At 38.0% G+C, this 23995-nt stretch overlaps 1 protein-coding gene across 1 annotated transcript in view; it reads right to left on the bottom strand.

Annotated features, from left to right (window-relative positions):
* Nucleotides 1-7871: 7871 nt before the first annotated feature.
* The window catches only part of LOC142442429 (transmembrane protease serine 11D-like), a 29906-nt gene continuing 13782 nt past the window's right edge, over nt 7872-23995 (bottom strand). The window contains exons 5-10 of the mRNA XM_075543572.1: nt 22326-22486; nt 20452-20490; nt 18264-18441; nt 12816-13079; nt 11556-11694; nt 7872-8514 (exon numbers count right to left, since the gene is read on the bottom strand). Of these exons, the coding sequence (XP_075399687.1) occupies nt 8353-8514; nt 11556-11694; nt 12816-13079; nt 18264-18441; nt 20452-20490; nt 22326-22486 (943 nt within the window). The 3' untranslated portion in view covers nt 7872-8352. The remainder of the gene's footprint in view (nt 8515-11555; nt 11695-12815; nt 13080-18263; nt 18442-20451; nt 20491-22325; nt 22487-23995) is intronic.

The raw sequence follows: 23995 nt of genomic DNA, 5'->3' as shown, positions 1-23995 counted from the left end.
AGTCTATTGTCCATTTGCATTTGCTTTGTTCTGATATGGCTGTTCAGATCTTTTGCCCATTATTTTCTTGAGTTGTCTATATTTTCCTCATTGATATGTAGTTATTAAAAACTTTAAATATAAGCCCTTAGTTGCTTGTGTGTATTGAAAATATTGCCTTTTTTGGGTCACTTTTGGCTTTTTATTCCCTTCATAGTGTGGCAAAATGTAGGGTTCTGGGCTGTGTCCTTTTATCCAATTTATTCAATCTGTATGCTGAGCAAGTAATCTAAGAAGCTGGATCATATGAAGAAGAGTGAGACATCAAATTGGCTTCTTGACAAGCTGTGATATGCAGATTACACAACTTTGACAGTTGAACTGAAGAAGGACTTGAAGCAATTGCTCAAGAAGGTCCAGGATTTCAGTCCCCCGTACGGATCACAATTTAGTGTAAAGAAAAGTCAAATTCTTATCACTGGATCAATAGGTAGCATCATGATGAGTGGAGAAGAGGTTGTCATTCTCAAGAATTTCATTTAGTAGGATCAACTAACCATGCTCATGGAAACGGCAGTCAGGCAATCAAACAGTGTATTCCATTGGGCAAATCTGCTGTGTGAGACTTCTTTAAAATGGCGAAGAGAAAGCAAATCACTTTAAGAACTAAGATGCTCCTCACCTGAGGTGGCATGCTCCATAGACAAAAGAATGACAAGATCTGGCTGCACAAACTCTGGACAAGGCATTAGGAGAGACCAGTCACTGGAAAAGGACGTCATGCTCAGTAGAGCAGACCATTGGAAAAGGAGGACCGCAGTGGGTTCAAACGTAACAATTGTGAGGCTGGTGGAGGCCCAGGCACTGTTTTACTGCCGTCCACAGGGCCACTACAGGTCGATGGTACCTGGTAACAAAACCGTCGTGTCTTCTGAATAACCAAGGCTCTTAATTTTAATAAAATGAAATACTGCACAATTTACTTTAAATCCTTTTATTTTGAAACTATAATATTTTTCTTTCTTTTAAATATACCTCTTTATTTTCACTGGTTACTTATTTATTTAAATCATTCTATTGAGGGTTTGTACAAGTCTTATCGCAATCCATATAGACATCCATCGTGTCAAGCACATTTGTTCATTTGTTGCCATCATCATTCTCAAAGCATTTGCTTTCCACTTGGACCCTTAGTATCAGCTCCTCATTTTTCCCCTCCCTTCCTGGCTCACCCCTCCCTCATGAAGCCTTGATAATTTATAATTTTTAAATTATTTTATCATATCTTACACTGCCCGAAGTGTAAATATACCTTTTTAAACCTTAAGATTGTAAATACACTCATGTTTCTAAATGATCTATTTTTTATACATACTCAAGTTTATTGTGAACCTTCCTGAAATAGCAAAGGGATGGAATCAATGACAAGCTCCATCTGTAGAGGAATGGATAGACACACTCAGGCACACACACAATGGAATATCATGCATACTTACAACAATAATGAGTCTGTCAAACTGAATGATCTAGTTTTTCTTCTCTCTTTTGGGTAGTCCAACTTGACATCTGTTATTGTATATACTCAAGTATAAGCTGAGTTTTTCAGCACATTTTAAATGCAGTTTTTGTGGTAAAATTAGGTATCTGGCTGATATTTGCGTCGGCTTATAGTCGAGTATATGTGTTTTTTTTTTACTTCCTGAGATTGTTTTGTACCACCAAGCATATATTTATAGCTGTAGCTGGATGAGTTACATATATGTATTTATAATAGTTTACTTAATCTATTTAGCTGTTTATTTCAAAAAGAAACTCCTGGTTCTCCATCCCTTAAACCTGGTCATACCCTAAAATGTTTCCTATTTAGTTCAGTTCTAAAACATGAGTCAACCTTGATCTTCCCCCTTTTCTCAGTTTCTAAGTCTGTGAGAAATCACCATAACTTTTTACTGCATATTTCTCTAAATGCACCTATTTCCAACATCTTTACTTCTAGTTCCCTAATCCAAGTCACCATCATATTTTCTCTGAGTTACTCAATTAGTCTTCTGACAAGTCTGCATTCTTCTGTTCCTGTGTTCATCTAGTTTTTCTCTTTGAAGTTGTTAGATGCTATTGTGTTGTTTTGATGCATAGCTACCTTACATACATCGGCATAAAGCTCCTTGATCCTGCGCCATTCTTCCAATTGCTGTTATGTCGGAGCCACAGTGTCAAATAAATTAACCGAGGGTCTTTCTCTATTCATTGATCCTCCACTGCCAAGCTGTCCTTTCCCAGAGACCGACCTCTCATGATAACGTGTCTAAAGTGTATAAGACAAACTTTCCCGTTCTAGCTTCTAAGGAGCATACTGATTTGTACTTTTTTAAGAAAGGAAAAAGCTTTATATGGGTTTTTAGGGCACTTTCTCTGATTTTAATCTCCCTCCAAAAATCATTTTATTAGAAGCTAATCCAGACATATATAATTTCACAGTTAAATCACATCATGAAGTATTGTCCAATTGCTACCATAATCAGATTAAAATTTTTTCTTCCTTCTTGAACTCCTTGATATCAGCTCCTCTTCCCTGCTCCCCCACCTCCCCTCACCCCCCAGGAACACTTATTTAGTTGTTTTCTCTGTAGGTTCACCAATCCCAAGTTTCATATTTTGAAAAACAGACAAACACATAACAAAGATTCAAGAATGCTACTCACAATGACAGACTGCATCAGAGATAAGTCTAATATGCAAAACAAATAAACACACACAGAAGATATTGAAAGCCAGACATAACCCAAAGTGTCTCCGAGGGCAGATGCAGTGACTTGTGCTTCTTATGACACAGACTTGTTCGCTCTTGGGCAGTCCGTGGGGCTTTCAGTGTTCCTCACCAGCACCATCATTCGAATGCACACTTCTTCTTGGGTCTTCCTTATTCAGCTTCCAGCTGCAGCATGCATATGAAATCATGGAAAATAACATGGCTTGGGCCAGGCACAGTTTACTCCTCAAACAGTTTACATCCTTGCTTTTCAACCCTTGAAAGGGGGCGTGAGCAGATTTACCCCAAACAATGGTGTGGTTGTCTGGGTAGGCTGGAGAAGCGAGACATAGTTTCTCTATGTCTTATGCACATAGACACTCATATGTGTATGAGAAAGAGCTCTATACATAAGAGCAATTAAATATTGAGAAAAACATCCCAGCCCAGTCCAGATCAAGTCCAGATGTCCAATATTGGCCCATATGTTCGATACCAATCTAGAAAGTCCTTTTCAGACTCAAGAAACACATGCAATGATGCCGAATGCAGTGAGATCACAGGCCAGTGGGTGGCAAGTCTTGTGGATTCAGTAGTGTTGTAAGCATCTCAGAGCTGGCAGGAGTCTCCACATGGCTCCTCCAGCTCAGGGCACTAGTGTAGTTCCATGTGTCTTGTCCCAGTGAGTCCCAGGAGTGAGCGAGTGTCCCACCTCAACCAAGCTATTTATCTCCTTAGTGCCTCCAGATTAGGTCATCAAGCTGCCACCTGATTGACAGACTAAACTGCAACCCTTCACTCTTAATATCTCAAATTGACAACAGATTATGTAACCATCACAAATGGGTTGTGTGATTTCTTGACTGCCACTTCCATAAGCGCTGATCGTGAATCCAAGGAAGACGAAAGTTTTGACAACTTCCTGCTTATCATCATGTCATTTTATTGCTCACATTGTGAAGATTTTTGTTTCCTTTCCATTGAGTTGCAATACATACTGAAGACTGAAACGTTTGATTTTTATCAGCAAATGCTTCAAATTGTCCTTGCTTTCGGCAAGCCAAGCTGGGTCATCTCCATGTCGCAGGTTGTTAATAAGCCTTCCTCCAATCCTGATGCCTGGGTCTCTCAGAGTCCACCTTCTCAGCACACATACAAATCAGTGTGGAAAAAGCGTCCAATGCTGACACCTTTCATTCTGTGCAGTAGTTGGTTTAGAAAATGGGAAATTGCTCCGATTAGAGCCTTTCAAAATATTCCCTCAGTGTATAATAAAAAACTTCCTTGTTTGACTTAAATGCCAATTTCTTTACCTTCATCTAATACCAGTGTCTTCTTTATTAGCTCTTTATTAGCACTTGGCTTTAATTCATATTGACTGTTCATTAAACCCACTAAATTTGTAATTACATCAGTACCTTTATACTTTTTCTTCTCTTGCCTGACTTTACCCATCTAGAATATGGTTTGGATGACCTAGAAAGATTCTTAACACATACTAAATGCTCAAAATAGGTCAGTGAATAAATGAATGGGTGGATATAAAAATGTATGAATGGATAAATGCAGAAAATACTGATTGATAAAACATGAATCAATGGATAATACATGAATTTATGGAAAATATATTACATAATATATAAGTTGCTCAGTCTTTATCAATGTTTCAAAACTATGCATATCAAATGACACATTGTATTGGATAAATCTGATGCACAAGACCTTGTGAGAGTGTTGGAAAGCAGAGCGGTTACATTGAGGGCTAACCTGCGCCTGAGCCAAGCCATGATTTTTTTTCAGTTGCCTCATAACCATGTGAAAGTTGGAGCCCTGAATAAGGAAGACAGAAGAAGAATCGGTGCACTTGAATAATGATGAGTGGCGCTGGTAAGGAATTTTGAAAGCACCATGGATTGCCAAAAGGCCAAACAAATCTGTCTTGCAAGAAACACGGCCTGAGTGCCACGTAGAAGCAAGCCTGCTGAGAGTTCGTCTTACATACTTTAGATTTGTGGTCCGGAGACACAAGTCCGGTGCTTGGGAGAGGAGGGATGCTGAGCAGAGAGAGGCCCTCAACAAGATGAATCGACCCAGTGGCTGCAACAATGGGCTCAAGTTGAGGAACAATTTTGAGGATGGCTCAGGACCAGGCGGCGTTTTGTTCTGCTGTGTGTAGGCTCTCTATGGGAACCTGGAAGCAACTTGATGGCACCTCACCACAACACCAACAACCTTCTTCTCTTACTCTGGACTGAACATTGTACCATCCATTAGGTTACATTGTCTTCCTTGTTTATATTTGTTAAAACCCCGATTCTATGAATCCCGTGGGCCTGGAATGTAGTAGGGTTCCATACATGTATTCAAAAAATAATTTCTGCTATTAAGATTTTCTAAGTAGTGAAAACATAGCCAATTATTTGCTACCAGTGTTAGATACTCTGGCTCTGTTCATTAGATGTAATCACTGCTTTAGACCCAGCAGGATTTCGTCTGAAATCTCTTTACCACTCTTTTATTAGCACTGTGAACGACGTGCTGCAAAGGTTTCTATTTGGTGTTAAAATTTCATTTTTGGACCGAGTTAGAATACTGGGCAGTTTTTGCCAAAGTCTCAAGACTAACGTTTTAAGGACTGAAAGGATTTATGGAAACCTCTAGCTCCTTAAATATGCAATCTTACTTTCATGAGTGCACCTAGGTGTCAAGAAAATGGAATCTATCAATTTGTACATAAAAATCTTTAAAATATGTCTCCCTGGGTTTGGTGTCTCTTAATAAAATTATGCACCTATTTCATACTGTACTAAATAAATTATATTTGCTCTATGTTCCCTTCCTTTACATGCCTTTCAGATACAAATATTTTTGTGATTATATTATTGTACACATGCACACATGAAAACATATCCATTCTTATCCCCCTTGTATCTCACACTAAATTAGAAGTTTAACATTGTTCTCAGAGGACAATTGGGGTCATGATAGTGAGGGTAGAGGGAGGAAGCATTAAAGATTTTTTTAACCAACTGTTGTAAAGATTTGTTTGTACATTGTGCCTAGAGTGGATTATATTGTAGTTCATTTCCATAAAAGAAAATGATTTCAAAGCAGGCTGCTTCACAATTTTAAATCAAGAAAATCCAGAAGTTATCTGTATACCACATGGATCTGTTTTGCTACCCAAGGATAGTAAGTCAGTGTTCAGATATGCAGACGCAAAACCAAATTTTACATGGATTTAGAGCCCATTAAAACTCACGAACACTCACGGATCCAAACGGCTTAAATTGCTGTTCCATTAAAATTTTAAATATCGTAATTAGTAATATAATTTATTGTTTTAGGTGAAAGTTTGCACAACAAATAAGGTTCTCATTCAACAATTCTTACACAATGCTCTGTGACGTTGGTTACAATTCCTGTAATGCGTTAGTACTCCCATCTTTTCTGTCCAGTGTCCTGGTCCTGTTTTGCCTTCTCTTCTTTGCTCTTGGGTGAATGCTGACCATTTGGTCTTTATAGTTGGGGATAAAGGGCCATATTCCTCATGGTGTATTATTGTTTATTTATAGGCCAATCTATTATTTGCCTGAAATCTGACCTCTACAAGTTGCTTTGATTGCAGGTGAAAAGGGTATTTTAGGGCAATAATCTCAAGGAGTCTTCTATACCTTGTTGGTCCAGTACATCTGATTTTTTAAAAAAGGAATTTGAGTTTTCTTTGCATTTTTCTCCCATTCTGACTGGGGCCTTCTACTGTGCGCCTGGTCAGAATGGTGGTTGTTGGAAACTGGGTCCAGTCTAGTATTTATGGCCTCAGACTAGAAGAGGCCATGGTCTGTGTGGGCCACGCGTCCATGGTCTGTGTGGATCATGCATCCTGTGGATTGATTTCTTCCTTGCATTGATTTCCTTCACTGCTCAGGGAAGAAGAGATAGGGAAAGACCAATACTTGTACCTTAGTGTGCCATTAAATATTAAAGCTTATAATTTAATTTATGCTCTTTGGTGTGTTTGTGTGTGTGTGTGTGTGTGTGTGTGTGACAGAGAGAGAGAGAGAGAGAGAGAGAGAGAGAGAGAGAGAGAGAGGAAAATTCTTTCTGTTTTTCAAGGTAAATTAATTGAAATTAAGCTGTTTCACCCATTTCTTAACAAACTGCTTTCCCTTTTTGTCCTCCTTAATTTTCAATTAATTACTTGGATTTAGCTAAGCTTTCTAAATGACTTCTACTCATGGGAACTTGCTGGTAGAAAATCATTCCAAAATAATAAATTTTTTGTTCTTAAATTATCCATTATCTCACTGGTGGTTGTAAAGTACCTGAGAAGGTTGCATAGGTGAATTTCCTCAGCTTCTTTATGGAGGAGATGTACATAGTCTATGTTGAAAAAATATTTTAATAAGTTTATCATGGGAATTCTTTATAATTTTTGAAATTATTTATCTTTGGGGGTTTAATTTGAGGAATGAGTGATATCAGCTTTGCATGGAAATGCCTAAAATTCCTAAATCGTCCCGTGGGAGCATGTACAGGCTTTCATGGTCCTTACAGGGTGATTCATGTTCCAAAAGGCTGCACATCCTCTCATACACTTAATTTTAGGACTTACCCAACTGATAAAATATTGTTTTACCAGAAATTTAAAACAGTCCGGTGGTTTCACACAGCTTTTTTCTGTCTGGAATTATATCCTACTACTTTTTTCTTGTCCAGTTTCTACCCTTCCCCCAGTTCTCAGCTTTAATGGAACTTACTCATAGAACATCCCTCTGACCCTTCATAATTGCCCAGGTTCCTACAGTATACACGCTCTTTTAAAAATTTGAGTAAAAATATACATAACCAAATTGATCATGTGAGCCATATCTTAAGTGTGCGATTGAGTAGTATATGCACATTCACAACATCGTGTAGTTCTCCCCATCTGCCGGAGGACATAAAGGCGCTATTTTTCTCACTAGGTTCCCTTATCACAATTGTTATAAAATGTTCATTCTGCAACAAGTTTCATTTCATCTGTACAGAACTCGTTGTCCCTTGCTTTGGATTAATTCCAACTCACAGCAAGGCTGTAGGAGAGACTAGAGCTGTCCTATGGGGTCCCCAATACCATGAGCTGTATGAGAGAAGAGCGTCATGTCTTTTTCCTGAGAAGTTGCTGGTGGATTCGACGGCTGACATTTCTGTTAGCAGTTGAATGCTTAACCACTGCACACACTAACATGCAACAATAACACATCGTTTCCTTGAGAAAATATAAGATATTAGAGAAAGATTAAATGGTATTAGCTAAAACACATGAAAAAAATAATTTATAAATTATCAAGGGTTCATGAGGGTGGGAGGGGAAGTGAGCTGATACCAAGATCTCAAGTAGAAAGAAAATGCTTTGAAAATTATGATGGGAACATATGTACAAATGTGCTTAACACAATGGATGTATATATGGATTGTGATGAGCTGTACGCGCCCTTAGTAAAATGATTAAAAAACAAACAAACACCCCCCCCCCGCCCACAATTTGGTAGCTGGTTGTTGAAAGAGGACACTTCAATCTTTGTTTCTGCTGGAAAATAAAGCTGTGGCATTGCAGACTTGGCACCGAGATGTTGGCTGTGCTAGATCCCTGTTTGTTGGGCAATCCAGTCTCGGTAGGCTGTCACACGAGTGTATACTCCTGGTTTGTCTGGCAGACCACACTGAAAGCCCCAGCTTACTATCCCCACAAGGAACCAAAGTCGTCGCGAGTCTTCTTGTACTAGTGGGCCACCAGAATCGCCCTGAAAACAGAATAATAGATTTTTTTCAGTGTGAAGACAATGCCAACACATGAAAGAATTTTATTTCTAGTGTAGCGAAGAAGGATGATGCCAGCTTGGCATTTTCGAGTGAAATCTCATACCAATTTCAGATGCGCTTTAGTGAAATTATGCAAAAATAAACTGTTCCTTCAGTTAGTCTCAGATGGAGATTTCCTAAACACCCCACAGGGGACCCCTACTTACCCCAGGCTTTCCGCTCTCCAGGGAGCTGTCTCTGAGCTGTCCCTTCCCGCACCGGGATGGGCTGGTATTTGATTGCCTGTGTTCCCATATCTATCACTTTTCATGATTTTATAAAAACACATTTCTCTGCCCATTTGAACGAACCCCTAGTAAGTTAGCTTTCTTTGTTACAACAGATGTAAATTTCTGCGACCCTGTGGAGCTATGATCTTGTCAAGCATGGTTTTCCTTGTTAGACTGGAAACTCCTTTGAGAGAGGGAGCGTAACTATTCTGTACGCTATTCTGTTGTAGCTTATATTTCTAGTTTACAGGATATGCCGAATAAATATTTGTTGAATGAATACATTTCTAGAAGTATCACTTATCTTCAGTCATAAACACTGCATAGTGTCAAATACATAGGATATCATCAAAAATGATATTACAATAATAATGCTTTGGGTGAGTAATTAAAAATGGATTCATATGGCATTAAGTAAAAACTCCTTCTGAAATCCTTAACAGCCAACTACAATAATAAACCAACTAACCAAAGATATTTGTGTAAATACTATGCTAGCCAGGGAGACAAATCTTATGAGCTACAAGGGCGGTTTTCTTTGTATTCTGGAGTTAGACAGCTTGAATCTGAGCTTCTTTATTTACTAGACCTTGGTAAGCGATTTAATAGCTCTCTGTGCTTCGGGTTCCTCATCTTTAAATAATGTTTTTATGAGTGTACGTGAATTAACATTTAAAGCACTTTGAATATAACTGGCATGGAGTCACGACTAATAAAAGCCACCTATTATTCCTAAGTGTGCCTCCGGAAGAGTTTGGCATTCATTTGTCGGCTCTTGGTAGTTAGTTCTCCTCATACCTGCTTAATTACTAGTCCAGGTGAGGAGAAGCAGAAATATGTGAACCGCCGACGTGCTCAGTCCGCACTGGATGGAGGACCTTGTCTTCGTGAGGTGGGTCACGTGCGATCCAGCTAACCACTTCTCACGACCTTCCTAGCACTGCACCGTGCAGCAATTTTCCCCCTATAGCAAAGTATTTGTGTAATGTCTTTTTAAAAAGTAGTAAACAAATGTGAAATTTAAGAATCAAGTCCTTGCTTTCGTCACAGGCTTCGCATTACAGCATTTTGGGGGAAAACTGCTGTGGCCTGGAATAAAGCACCAGGCAAAACTTTCAGATGAATTATTCCTGGGCTGGGTTTGAAGGAAGGGCAGAATCTGTAAGCCTAGACAATAAAAGGCATCTTAGTAAGGAAATCGTAAATAACTACCTTTTTAAACCTCCACCAGTTTTAACTAATGCTCTACATCTACATCCAGGAGATGCAGAACTGTCAGTATGAAGGTGTGGTGACTATGGGATGGGTGGGTTCTTTGGGAAATTGGCCTTCTTGTGTTAGAGGGCTGGCAACAAATGAAGAGCAGGAGAGAGCAAGGCCAGCCCCAGAGACAGAGGTAGCTAGCTGCACTGAAAGGAAATAAAGGGCAGGCTAGATAATAGCATTTTGAACACTGAGAAACAATTGCCCTCCACCCACACAAAACTTGCAAGCAATAACAATGCTTCATTTTAGAGAAAGTGCTTCCGGTTGACTATTTCCACAAACCATTTAAGGATTACTCCTTAGGAGCTCTTGCGCCCCTGTGGCTGTTAAGTGAAAGTTAGCTTCAGCTTCCCTCAAGAGTATAGCGTTGAGAAACTCTATGGGACAGCTCTACTCTGCCCGGTGGGAGCAGGATTTGGTGGAATCAATGTAACAGCAATGAAATTGGGTTTCTTTGATTTGGGGTTGCTTTTCAGACATATGAACAAAACCAATTGGAAGATCTAACTATATTAATTCAGTTCAGATAATTAGATAAAAATGTTAAGATTTAAATTTTATTCTAATTAGAGGGAAATTTTTATGTCTATTGTTTGCTTTAATGTAAATTACTTGAAAAATGACACACTAGAATTAAGTAGTTATTTATCCTAGTTTTTCCCCCAGTTGTACTTGTTCACAAGTGTTGGAGCTGATATGACTTGAATAATTAGGCTTTCATTGTTTTATTTTAATATTGTTGGATTATCTTCAAAAGCTAGCATTCAGCGTATTTATATTTTAAATTTTAATATTTTATGACTTTGAAATAAACTTTTTATTTAAACCAACATAGTTGTTAAGCATTTGAGATTGAAGTATTGAATACCAGTTAACAACAATAACAAAAAATAGCTATTCCTTTGTTGCTTATGCAGATTAACTTGGCATATTTAAACCTTATTTAAGACTTAATTCACATAGTACCCAAAATACTAGATCCTACAATTACCTCCAAAAAAACTGATTGCAGAGGTTAAGGAATTTAACCCTAGGGACCTCTAATTCTAGCATTTGTATATTTGGCCATATTTAGACCTCAAACAATCTCCAAACTCATGGCCATGGAGTTGATTCTAACTGGTAGGTGACCCTATAGGACAGGCAGACCTGCATGGGATCCTGAGGTGGAATTCTGTAAGGGAGTCAGAAGATTCATCTTCCTCACTAGGAGTGGTTGGTGGTTTTGAACTGCCAACCTTGGGGTTAGCAATCCATAAGTCACTGTGGCGCCAGGGTTCCTTTGAAATTTCACTTTTGAAACGTTTGTTTTTATGATGCAGCAGTCTTTTCTAAGCATTTTATCCCTCAAAATGAGATCATAATGTGTAGAAGATGAAGACTACATGTTTTAACCATGTTAACTTTGTGATTATTATAATATTACCTAAGAATACATGCTTACAAACTTCTTGGATGATGACATTGCTATGTTGTCTTGAACTTACCTGGCATGAATCTACTCCGCCCTGAGGAACTCCAGCACACAGCATTCCAGGCAAAACAGCTCCATTATAACTAATGGGTGCATTACATACAGAATTCCTTATTATTTTGACTTCTGCTTGCTGTAGATCTGTAACTGTGCTGCCTGTTAATATAACATCAGAAAGGAAATGTACCTCAGCATACGTAAATCAATGACTGCATAGATATAGGAAGAAACAAATGTATTTCAATCATTATTGCTTGCTCTGCAAGGGACGCTCTTATATATGTTGTGAGGATTTTCTTCCCAGCAAAGGTTCCCATAGTACAAAAGATAATCTCTTTGCACAGATCAATTTTTCTCCTTTGCTGTGGTTTTTGATTCAGGATTCAGGATTCCTATAAATTTGTTATATGAATATTGATGAGTGGTAGTTCAATTATCCACAAATCAAATTGGAACATTATATATTATATGCTACTTCAGTCTAGTAACAAAACAGCAGTTTCAGGCTGAGGATGAATCTGCTTAAATTGATATTGTTTTCAAAATTGGCATGGCTATACTAAACCAAGCAAACAAACAAACTCACTGTCACTCTCACGGAGTCCATTCTGACTTATAGCTTCCCTCTAGAACAGGGTAGAGCTGCCTCTGTGGGTTTGAGTTCATCGCTTTGGCTGTGGTGTCAATCTGTCTTATGATCCTCTAGAGACAAGACTTGCTGATTTCCAAAATACTTTAATGCTATAAATACCCTTAAAAGCTACATATCCAAATACGGTGGAATGAAGGAGAGTCGTGTGAGTGCTAGAGCGCCTCTGTATCTAACTGTGGTCGTTAACAACCAAAAAAACCCCAATACACTGCCATAGCATCAATGCTGACTCACAGTCCTCCCCTCACCCCCGCATTTCCAAGATGGCAACTGTTTATGGGAGTAGAAAGCCCAGTCTTCCTCCTGTAGGGCAGCTGGTGGTTTTAAACTGCCGACCATGTGTATCGCAGCCCAATGTGCACCTATTACACCACTCAGAGTATCTTCATCATTTCCCCTTACACATACTTTGGCAATCTTTGAGAAATCTTCATGGTTTCTAACAGCATTTTTTTTTTTGCTTTGCTGAGGAACTCAGGGCTAACCAGAATTTAGGATGACCAGAATATAGGAGAGTTTCTCCAGAGAATCTAACTTCCAGATATTCCCTAATTTAAAAAAATGTGTTTAATAGAAAATAAGACAGTGCTTGTTTCTATTTTGTTTTGGTCTCTGAGATACTTACCACTATATTTTCGAGATCCCCATCCTGTTACATACGCAGTAGAACCAGGCAAAATTTCCTGAGTAGGTGTTGGGAGACACACCCTATGGATATTTTGAGTGAAGGAGACTCCTGAGATAAGTTGAACAGCTGCAATATCATTTTCATGAAATTCTGGCCTATAATTGCTATGGATTATAATAGTTCTCACTCTTATATTTAATGTAGGATATTTTGTAGAAACACCAAATGTGGCAGTCCATGAATAAGGATCAGAGTTCCTAGAAAAAAAAAAAGAAAACAAAAGAAAGCATGTATGTTGTTGAAATAGAGAATGAGTGAACATGTCAGAGGGTTGGGTAATTATGTTTGCTCCACCCTCCTCCTCCCAATGGAAGAACTATTTGAGTGACATTTCTGTATTGCAAACTAGTAAATATGTTTAATTCTTTTGTGGCAGAATGAATGATTGGCAGAATAAATGTGACAGAATTAATGAATAAAAGTCTAAGAATGTAGAGAAAAATATTAGAAAACATTTGTGTGATAAAATTCCTTTAAAACAGTTTTATTGGCACATAAGCTACACATCCCACAACTCAATAGTTCTACCTCATCAAAAAGAGTTGTATAATCATCACCACAATCAATTTTGGAACATTTTCTTCTTTCTTGTGTTCATTGTTATTAGCTCCCCATTTTCTCACAACCTTACCTGCCTTATCGCCAAGAAATTATTAATCCAGTACTGTCTCTATAGGTGTATCTGTCCTGGATTTGATATACAGGAAAGCATACAGAAAAAAGCCCCCCAAATCAAACAAACAAATGACACAACAAAATAGAGAAAAACCTCAATAGGAAAGAAAGTAGAAAATATTAAAAACTAGAACAACTTTAAAATAGGTCAAAATGGAGATCAAATGATAATCCAGTGTTAAACTTTAGCCTAATGACATCGACCACAATCCACTCCCCATGCACTCTGCGCCACAGCAAGGGTATATTCCCATCCCTGGTCCATGGTCAGAGGACATTCACCACAGGCTTGCTCTGTGCTTTCCCCTTCACAACTTTCAAATGACTCAAAAGGATATAAAATAAGGCATTGCATTTAACCTATGTCTATCATAATCATATTTACAATGTTCTCTGATAACACTTCCCTGACTCTATCAGCAGGCTCCTAAGAGATTGAAAAATATTTGCCCTGCATGATAGCTAGCATTCTTGTAGACTTTACAAAAAGCTGTTGTAAACAAAGAGAAAAGGACAGGAAAACCAGTGTAAAATGAAAAAAAAAAAACAAGGATATTAATAGGTAGTTCATAGAAGGGTAAATCCAAACTGCAAATAGAAAAATGGAAGGATATTCAAATGCATTAATTATTTGAAATGTCAAAAGATAACAATGCTGAGATTTTAATTTATATTCAAGAGGATGACAAAAATTAGACAGGTAACTGAAGCCAGATTCTGGTGAGGAGGAGAGGAAATTGTATTTCTTTTGCACTATTGGTGAAGCTGTAACCTGCTATAGTCCTTTAGGAAAGCATTATTTCCTTTTGCAAGTATTCAGCAGTCTGCCTGTATACTTCTGGGTACATAACTCAAAGAAATGCCTGCGGGCTAAGAAAGATCCATGTGTGAGGATCTGTATTTATGTGCTCTTTGGAAGTGGAAGCTAGATGAAGGAAATGCGGTGGGCGTGTACTATGTGATGCTATGCACCAGCAGTCACAATGAGACATGGAGGACAAGGAGACTTACAGAAATTAAGTATACATACATAAAAACATAGATTCTTTATAGGCGTGTCAAGTTCATGTATTTTAAAAGACATATCTCATATACATTAGTGTGAAACCTACGTGAGCAGGGCAAGTTGAAGCGGGGCTCAGGAATGACAAGGAAAAAAGTGAAAGAAGAGAAAATAAAGGCTCATGAACTGGAGAGTTGATTAGCAAAACATTGCTCTAAAAGTAGAATGAAAAATTTGCAAAAAATAACAACTGGATAGAATTTTGGAGTCCAGATAGGGAATTGATGGACAAAAAAAGAATTGTAGTTTGTCTGCTCTTGAGAATTAATTTTTGTAGTTACTCATTCCTTTTATAAGTATTGGAGATGTTTACCAATGTGGTTTTTATTATTGGGATAGCTTTCATATCTGTGTGTTTAGGTCAGAATAGGGATCCGAAAAGTGCTATTTCTATGTATCCTTGGTTATGCTATATGCCTACAAAGTCCCTACACTGGCATTTCTGTTTCCCAGAGTTTGGGGTGATTGAGAGAAATGAGTGCCATTCCTACTTACTGACTTTTGTGTGTGTGTGCCAGAGCTCTTTAAAGGATTGAAGGACCAGGATGGTGCTTCTGAGCACTAAGGTGTGTCTGACCCAAGTTGTAGTATTTTCAGTCGCCTCCTCTGCATGTGAAGGTTAAGTTAGAGCATTAAATAAGGATAACTTGAGAAGAAGCTATGGACTTGAGTTACGGTGTTGTTGAAGAATATTGAAAATACCATGGACTTCCAGGAAAACAAACAAATATGTCTTGGATAAAATACAGCCAGAATGCTCCTTGGAAGAAAGAATAGAGAGACTTTGTTTCTCATTCTTTGGATATGTTATCAGGAGAGATCAGTCCCTGGAGAAGGACACAATGCTTGGTAAAGTGGAAGGGCATCAAAAAGAGGAAGGTCCTCAAGGAGAAGGATTCCCGTCGTGGCTGCAACAATGGGCTCAAGCAGAGGGACAATTGTGGGGATGGTGCGGGCCCCAGACAATGTTTCCTTTCGTGATACACGGGGTAGTAAAGAGTCAAAGCCGTACAGATGGCACCTAACAACACCAACAGACAACTGTGCCATTCCTATTTATTGGTCTTTTGCATGACAATGAAAATTGAAGTGACTTGTAAATTTTATTTCTTGTATAACCTGTGACAAAGCAATAAATCTGAAACTAACTCTGGAAATATCTTTTAGAATAAATTTCAGATTTATTGGCTGTGATTGGGAATGCCGAATTGTATTCTTAAAAAAATTCAGAATAATTATAATCTCCTGATTTTTTTATTCCTAGAAACTCTGCTGGCCTTACATCTGCACAAAAATTTTGGAAGATAATTGTGGCAGTTACAGAATTTCATGTCAACTTGATAAAAGAGTGCAGGGGTGGAGTTTATCCTGTCAATCAGGTCACAGCCTGATGATGCCTCCTTGTGGACATGGTCTTCTCATGAGGATTCTGGGAAATTCCTTTCTCTTCATTCTGCCATCAAAAGAGGCGGGTCTCTTTCTTTCTTTTTCTCTCTCTGCATTTTCCTGTTTGCAAGCCATGTGGGGCCATGCTGAGATGTTTCCCCCACTACTGGATCCACAAGACTTTTCACCCACTGGCCTGTGATCTTCCTGCATTTGGCTTCATTGAGAGTGACTACGTGAGTTTGAAGAGGAATTTATGGAGTAGTAGTGGACTTATGGGCTAATATTAGATTTATGGACTTGATCTGGAATGGATTGTGATGTTTTCTTAATACATAATTACTCTTTGATATAAAGTTCTATCTTACACACATGTGAGTGTCTCTGGATCTGTTTCTCTAGTCAACCCAGACTAACACAATAATGAACGTTTAATAGAATTCCAGTAAGAAGAAATGGATATTTGGAAGGGATCTTAACATTCCAGGGAGAGGAAACAAATTGAGCAGATGCTCATAGGCAGGAAAGTGTAAGCAGGATTGAGAGAAGAATGTTGTTTGACTGGGGCTCAAAGTCCGTACTTTGAGAAATAAGTGTACAGGGGTCTATTTGTGAAGGGCTTTAGATGTGAGGGCAGGAAGTTGAAACTTCGGCCGTGGTGAGTCATTTCAAGAGTCTAAAGAATACATTTGGTTAGGGATCCACTAAGTCCAGCTGGTCTTCATTTTTCTGTGTGATCTCTTTGAGTTTAGGTCTATTAGAAAGCCATTGGTAGGGTCTAGGTTGTCCCAAGAATAAGAAGAAAACCTGCTGAAATCTAAGACGTTCCTTCCTGAGCAATATGACTTTTTCTTTATGTCAATGGAATAAGATTATGCAACCTACTCCCCTCTGGCAACTTGTCACCCTCGCATTAGCAGTCGCCTTTAGTCGCCTTGACTGAGAAATCTCTGTAAGTAGTTTAAATTCATTTTGTTTGGATACTCCCTCCCTCGCTGCCAGGGTTGATGATGACTCCTAGCGAGCCCATAGGACAGGGTAGAACTTCCCCTGTGAGTTTCCGAGGCTCTGACTGCGTATGGGAATAGACAGCCCTGTCTTTCTTGGGAGGAGTGGCTGAAGGTTTCGAACTGCTGACCTTTTGGTTCACAGCCCAAGTCGTAAAGAGTACTCATTACAATTGAATTTTATTTTTGTAAATGTATACCTCTAGCATTATAATGTAAGTTCCCTGAAGGCAGAGGGAGTGTCTTGTTTATATTAGCAGCTGTAATACATAGCACTGCACCTTTTTTTTGCCCTAATCATTTTCTTTTCTTTTTTATTTTTTTCCTTTTCTTTTTTTACATTTCATTAGGGGCTCATACAACTCTTATCACAATCCATACATATACATACATCAATTGTATAAAGCACATCCGCACATTCCCTGCCCCAATCATTCTCAAAGCATTTGCTCTCTACTTAAGCCCTTTGCATCAGGTCCTCTTTTTTTCCCCCTCCCTCCCCGCTCCCCCCTCCCTCATGTGCCCTTGGTAATTTATAGATTGTTATTTTGTCATATCTTGCCCTATCCGGAGTCTCCCTTCCCCCCCTTCTCTGCTGTCCCTCTCCCAGGGAAGAGGTCACATGTGGATCCTTGTAATCAGTTCCCCCTTTCCAACCCACTCACCCTCCACTCTCCCAGCATCGCCCCTCACACCCTTGGTCCTGAAGGTATCGTCCACCCTGGATTCCCTGTGCCTCCAGCCCTCATATGTACCAAGCACTGCACTTATAGTAGATGCTCAGTGATATTTTTGAAGATTAAATTCATGGCTTAGATCAGTGATGTCAGTTACTAATTTACTGATCAACTTACAGGAAACAATGAGCAAATCTCTCAAAATAATTCATTTGTTAACATTTAGCACATATTTACATGAGCTTATTTAAGCATATAAATACTATTAACACAACACTTATATTATCCCTAATTTCAGAGAGGGGGTGGTAGAAGCTTAGAGAAGTTCAGTAAATTTCTGCAACTAGTATTTAAACATTCTGCTATATTATGTGAAACACAAATAACAGTAAACGGTTGTCAAGCTGAATGAAACAATAATAATTTTGCTATCATGGATAGGAATGCAAGAGTTATTCACTTTTTGAATTGAATTATTTCTAACTCAATACAGTCATGGTGAACCCTGGGGCGGTGGGCCAACTCCTCATGTACATGCTGATGGTCGTTGTTGACAAACGGCAGGGAGCTCACCTTCTGAAGCAGTGGGCTGCTGTCAGGATCCAGGTGTTACTGATCAGGATGCCTCCGCAGTGGTGAGCCCCATGGAGCTGCAGACTGACCTGCCATGGCCAGTCTCCTTCCTCGGCTTGAACACCTCCTATGATCCTTTCATCAGACAATGTTATTAGGTCTGGACGAGCCCCACATTCTAATGAAAAAAAGAGCATTAATGTTCTGGGGAGATCATGACTCACCTGCATTTGAAAAATAGCACACACTAATTTCCACATCATTCATGGTTTTATTATGCCTTTTTTGTTTTCAAAGTTTCTCACACATTTACCATTTCATCCACAACTCACAAATATGCAGGAATATATTTTACACTAGATCATGCTAGGCTTTCCAAAGGCCTACATTTTTAGATTACATCTGTGGTTACTGTTGCCAATGGATGCATTTTTAGAACATTTATTAATTATTAATTGGCATTTGAAATTCAAACTATGGAGTAGCTACAGAGTTTTCTGGAGTTCTTGATGAGTGGAGGTTAGATAGGTGAGTTCTAGGTGGCCTAACTCACGGCACAGGGTCCTGAGGGCTTTCCCCCTTATCTAAGTCTTATCACTCGATCTGTGGGCTGTAGCATGAGCATTGGGGTGGGGCTTCTTGGAAATGCTCTCAGGATCCACACCAGGGATTGGATCAGAAGATGCATTTAAGGAGATGCTTTTGTGGGTTGTCCTCACAATGAAATTTGAGACACACCGCTCTTAGATAAGGGAGTTTAATTGTTTTACTGCTATTAAATTTGCCATGAAGGTTATAGACCACTTCCAGAATTGTTTAACGTGACCAATTATCCTCCTGAAAAGGAGTTGCTTTAGGTGCTTCCACGGTGAGTGAGAATTCCAAGTACGTGTATGAAATCTCAAGAAAGCTGATGAAAACAGCAATGTCCAGAATTAATCTGGTGGGTTGAGCATCCAATTGTTGCTGCAATCTGCAAGGTCAGCAGTTCAAAACTACCCATCACTCCTCAAGAGACAGGTGGGATTTCTGCTCATTTAAAGAATTACAGTCTCAGAAACTCCCTGGGGCAGTTGCTACACAGAGTCACTATGAGTTAGCATCAACTGGATGGCAATGAGTTTGGTTTTTCATTTAGGCTATTAGTAAATAAGTATGGATCAAGCAACAATTAGTAAAGCAACAACTATTTCCATGGCTGGGTTGGCTCTAGACTAGTGATACTGCTTTTATGACATAACCACTAAGGTAATTTTTAAAGAAATGTTCCACTATAGAGGAGGATCATGTATGTATGCATGGGAGTCCTAGTAGCAACATATATATATATATATATATATATATATATATATATATATATATATATATATATATTCCTTAGATATTGATAAAAGGCTCAGCCCATCAAGAAGCTACAATAATTGTAAATGTATATACACTTAACAAGACAGAGTCCAAAAATGTATGAAGCAAACATTCTCGGAACTGAAAGGAGAAATATATGCCATCCCTCAATTTAGATAATAGATAGAATAACCAGAAATAAGGTTAAAAAAAGAAAGAGAGATAATTTAAAAAACCATCTACACCAATTAGATCTTACACAAATGTGGAATAACTCACTGACCAACAGTAAAATGTACATTTTTCTCAACTCTACATGGACTGTTCTCCCAAACAAACAATATGTGACTTTCCAAAATAAATCTTAGTGAATTAAAAATTGAAATCACATGAAATATCTTTTCTTCCCATAATTAAATGAAACTGATATGAAAACCGAAGGAATGAACCCTTACAAATAATACCTTTGGATGCATCAAGCACCGAGGCATGGATTTAGCTTAACTAGAAAAAAATATCTGCTTTGAGCATTATGCTTTTTAAAGAAATCTCTACATAGGATCAAAGTGATGATGGTAATTGAAAGATTAGATAACAATCTGAGTAGCAGTAAATATATCTTATGTAGGTAGAACTACTCAGAAGAGGATGGTGAGAAGGATTACACGGCTTGAAAATTGTCACTTACTTTTACTTGTGGCATTTGTTGAATAAAACTAAAAAGTATAACTGCAATGAATTAAAAAGCAGTACACTTTGTTGGTAAGGAACACAGTAGGCTTGCATATGATATTTTACTTTCTGTTTTAGTAAATCATGCTAACAAAATAGTTGGAAAACTTACCTTTGGTAAAAATCTCTGTTGCCACATTACCGGGGATTGCTAGTATTAAAAAGAAGAATGAGAATGAATTCAATACAATGTATGTTACAATGTACAATTCTATACAATGTACATTATTTCACAATGATTTCCCAAACTATTGGACTCAGGTAATTAGTGTCAGAAAAGGGTGGCTCCCTGAAGGATTCATGGGAGAATCTCTAAGGAATGAGCCCTGAAATATTCCTCCCAATTTAATGATATGCCCACAAAATAAAGCTTAAGTACTCTTGGTTTAAATCTTTATCAAATATTCAACAGATATCTATATTCAAGTCAAGCAATTTAGTTAAAGAGACAAAAATATAAGCAAGGCCTTGAAACATGACATGGTAAATATTTTATATATATGAGGACAATGATCAATGCTGCAGATATAACTGAACAAAATACAGAGACCCTACCCTTGTACAAAGAGCAAAAGAACTTTGAAAGGATGAAAATTAGGAAAAGCTTGCTTCTGTGTTGTAGCCTTTCACTTTACATATTCAATCTGTCTGATGAGGCAAACTGTTCCACATGAATAATGGTTACATCAAGATGGGAGGAAGCCACATGGACAACCTGGGATATGCAAACAGCACACTCCTGCATGCTGAAGGTGAAGAGGATTACTGGTGAAGATCAAAGACTACACTCTTTGGCATGGATTACACTTCAACATAAAAATCCCAAATCCTCATAACTGGACCAATAAGTGTCATAATAATAAGTGGGGAATAATGAAATTATCGTGGATTTAATTTTACAGGGAAGCCATAGACAAGAAGTCAAATGACACACTGAATTGGGCAAATTTGCAAAAGATCTCTTTAATGTGTTAAACGGCAACAATGCCATTTTGATAACTAAAATGTACCTGGCCTAAGCCCTGCTGTTTTTAGTTACCTCGTATACATGAGGACCCCTGATGGCGTTGCTTTGCTAAATTCAAGGTCAGCAGTTGGTGACCAGAGTGCTCTGTGGGAGAAAGATGAGACTTTATTCTCCCATAAAGAATTACAATCTTGGGAACGCAAAAGGGAAAGTTCTACCTTGTCCTATAGGGTAACTATGAGTCAGAATTGACTTGATGACAGGGAGCTTCATTTATATGAGAAAGCTGGGCAATAAATAACACCAAAAGAGAACCGATGCCCATGGATTGTGATATTGATAAAGAATATTAAATATAGTGCAGACTGCCCGAAAAATAACAAATCTATCTGGGAAGATTGTACAATCAAAATGTTCCTTAGAAGTGAGGATGGCAAAGTTCATCTCACATATTTTTGGCTATGTTATCAGGAAATATCAGTTCCTGGACAGGGCTCTCTCCTTTAGCAGAGTGTCAGCGAAAGAGAAGAAGACCCTCAGTGAGATACATTGCCGTAGAGTCTGCAACAGTCACTCAGATATAGCGATGATGGCGAGATAGCACAGGGCAATGGGTCGTTGGGTTGCTGTCCATAGGATCTCTGTGAGTTGGAACTGTCTGGAAGGAGCCTAACAATGATCACACTATATTCTCTCCCCTCTCTGTTTCAATTCACTCACTCCTAAATTGACTGACTAAATTTTATAAAATAAATGTTATGCCCTTCCCTCCCTGCTTGATATCTTTCAGTGTCTTCTAATTTATAGCAGCCAAATTATTATTTAACTATTAACTTCTTTCAAATGTGTGATATTAGAATTATATATTACATATAGATTATTAACACATTATTTTCATAACCTTCCAAGGAAAAATAATTAATACCATAGTTTCACAAAGTTTAATTCCAAGGAAGGATGAGAGCTGGTAAAACTGAAGTTAGCTATTGAAATAAACTGACATATAAAAGAATGCTTACAAGTGATCTCTGGTGAAGTGTTTATTTCCAAGGTTCCGGAGTTATTCAGCATTTGGTGTAAAACAGACTCAATTTTGCTTTTCAGGGAAGCCCCGTTGTTATTTCTAGTGAATAGAAACTTCATGACAACATCTGCTGTTACCATGCCATTATCATCTTGCCTGTGAACCACAAAGATTAAAAAGATAACTATGATCATTTTCTGTGGTTATATTTATATACATCTTTTAAAAAATAATTTAAGGAACTTCATTTTGAACATGTTCAAATAGTGGTGTTTGTATGTTCAATATTGTATCACAATAGTATCCCATAAATGTAACTAAAAAGCACAGTGCACTATGCCCATCACACAATATCGCCTGCTTTGGAATAAGTATTCCAGAGTTTGAAGACCAGCCCTGCCATTTACTGTGTGACTTCGGGTATGTGATCTAAAACTGGTAGATTTTTCTGTATCAAAATTTCCTCAGTGGTAAAATGAATGATTGTGAAGACCATATCAATTAATATATGCATAATTTTGGTAAGAGTACCTAGTGTCTAGTAAGTACCAGTTAAGTATTAGCTATGACTAGACTTCAGAAATAAGTGGGAAAATGTTCTTTAAGCAAACTTATAAAAAGTTGAGATTCAATATTTATGTGAGAGATAGCTAAGTTTCTGGTATTCATTGGCCTTTAGAAACAAATTTTAAAGTTTGTAGACATATGAGAAATTTTTATTTCTCCTTTCAAATAATCACCCGCACTCTTCACAGTAAGCCTTTTTAATTTTTTTGGATAAATTACTGAAAATCTATATAATTTCTTCTTCTTTCCAAGTAAATCACTGTGTAAACTACTTCCCCTAGAAACTGACTGTTCTTTGTGAACTGTATTTAGACTATATTTTACACCAGACAAGTTTATTTATGATGCTTTTATTTCTATTTGTGAGCGTTTTCCACTTCCCATCCTAGAGGCTTTCCTTCTTACCTTAGTTAAAATTTTATCTCTTATTCATGGAAGATATTTATTTAGTCAATATTAGTTATGCACCTCATAGTACTAGGCACTCTTCTAAGTTTCAGAAATTAGCTGTGACTAATACAGGCAGTTATGATTGCCTTGGATCCTGAAACCTGGATGGAGAGCAAGGCCCTGAACAAGTAATGGCAGTTTCCATTTCCAGCAACAGGGAAGTCTAAATAACTTGAAAAGCATATAATACTACCAGGGATGCTAGACAAAACAGTATAAATAACTCCATATAAAGCAACCAGAAATGCTAGATAAATAGGAATAAATAACACTTGAAATGCAAAATTGAGTTCACATGGAAAGGAAAGGAAATGCCCCACTCCCTCCAAAACAAAACCAACAAAACCAGACCTGAATACTACGGCAGTAAACTTTAGAATATCCAGTGGGCCTGAGTCTTATCACTTACCTAGAGATCAGAGATCAGGTCTGGGGCTCATACAAAATAGGGACTGATAGAGGGGGCTTCAGTAGATAGTCAAAGATTCTCAAAGGATTATCAGTGGAAGTATGGATTACAAAGAAAACACGCAATAAAAAATTATTTGTTTCAGAGGGTCCAGTTCTTGATAATAAAGAAAGTTTCTCCTTACAATTCATAATCATGAGGCTTGCTGGATTAATGATTTCTATTTGTATTAATATTAT

Source organism: Tenrec ecaudatus, chromosome 3 (assembly GCF_050624435.1).
Source record: "Tenrec ecaudatus isolate mTenEca1 chromosome 3, mTenEca1.hap1, whole genome shotgun sequence".
Lineage (NCBI taxonomy): Eukaryota > Metazoa > Chordata > Mammalia > Afrosoricida > Tenrecidae > Tenrec > Tenrec ecaudatus.
The sequence above is the reverse complement of the archived record's forward strand: the minus strand, read 5'-3'. Positions and strand labels throughout refer to the sequence as shown.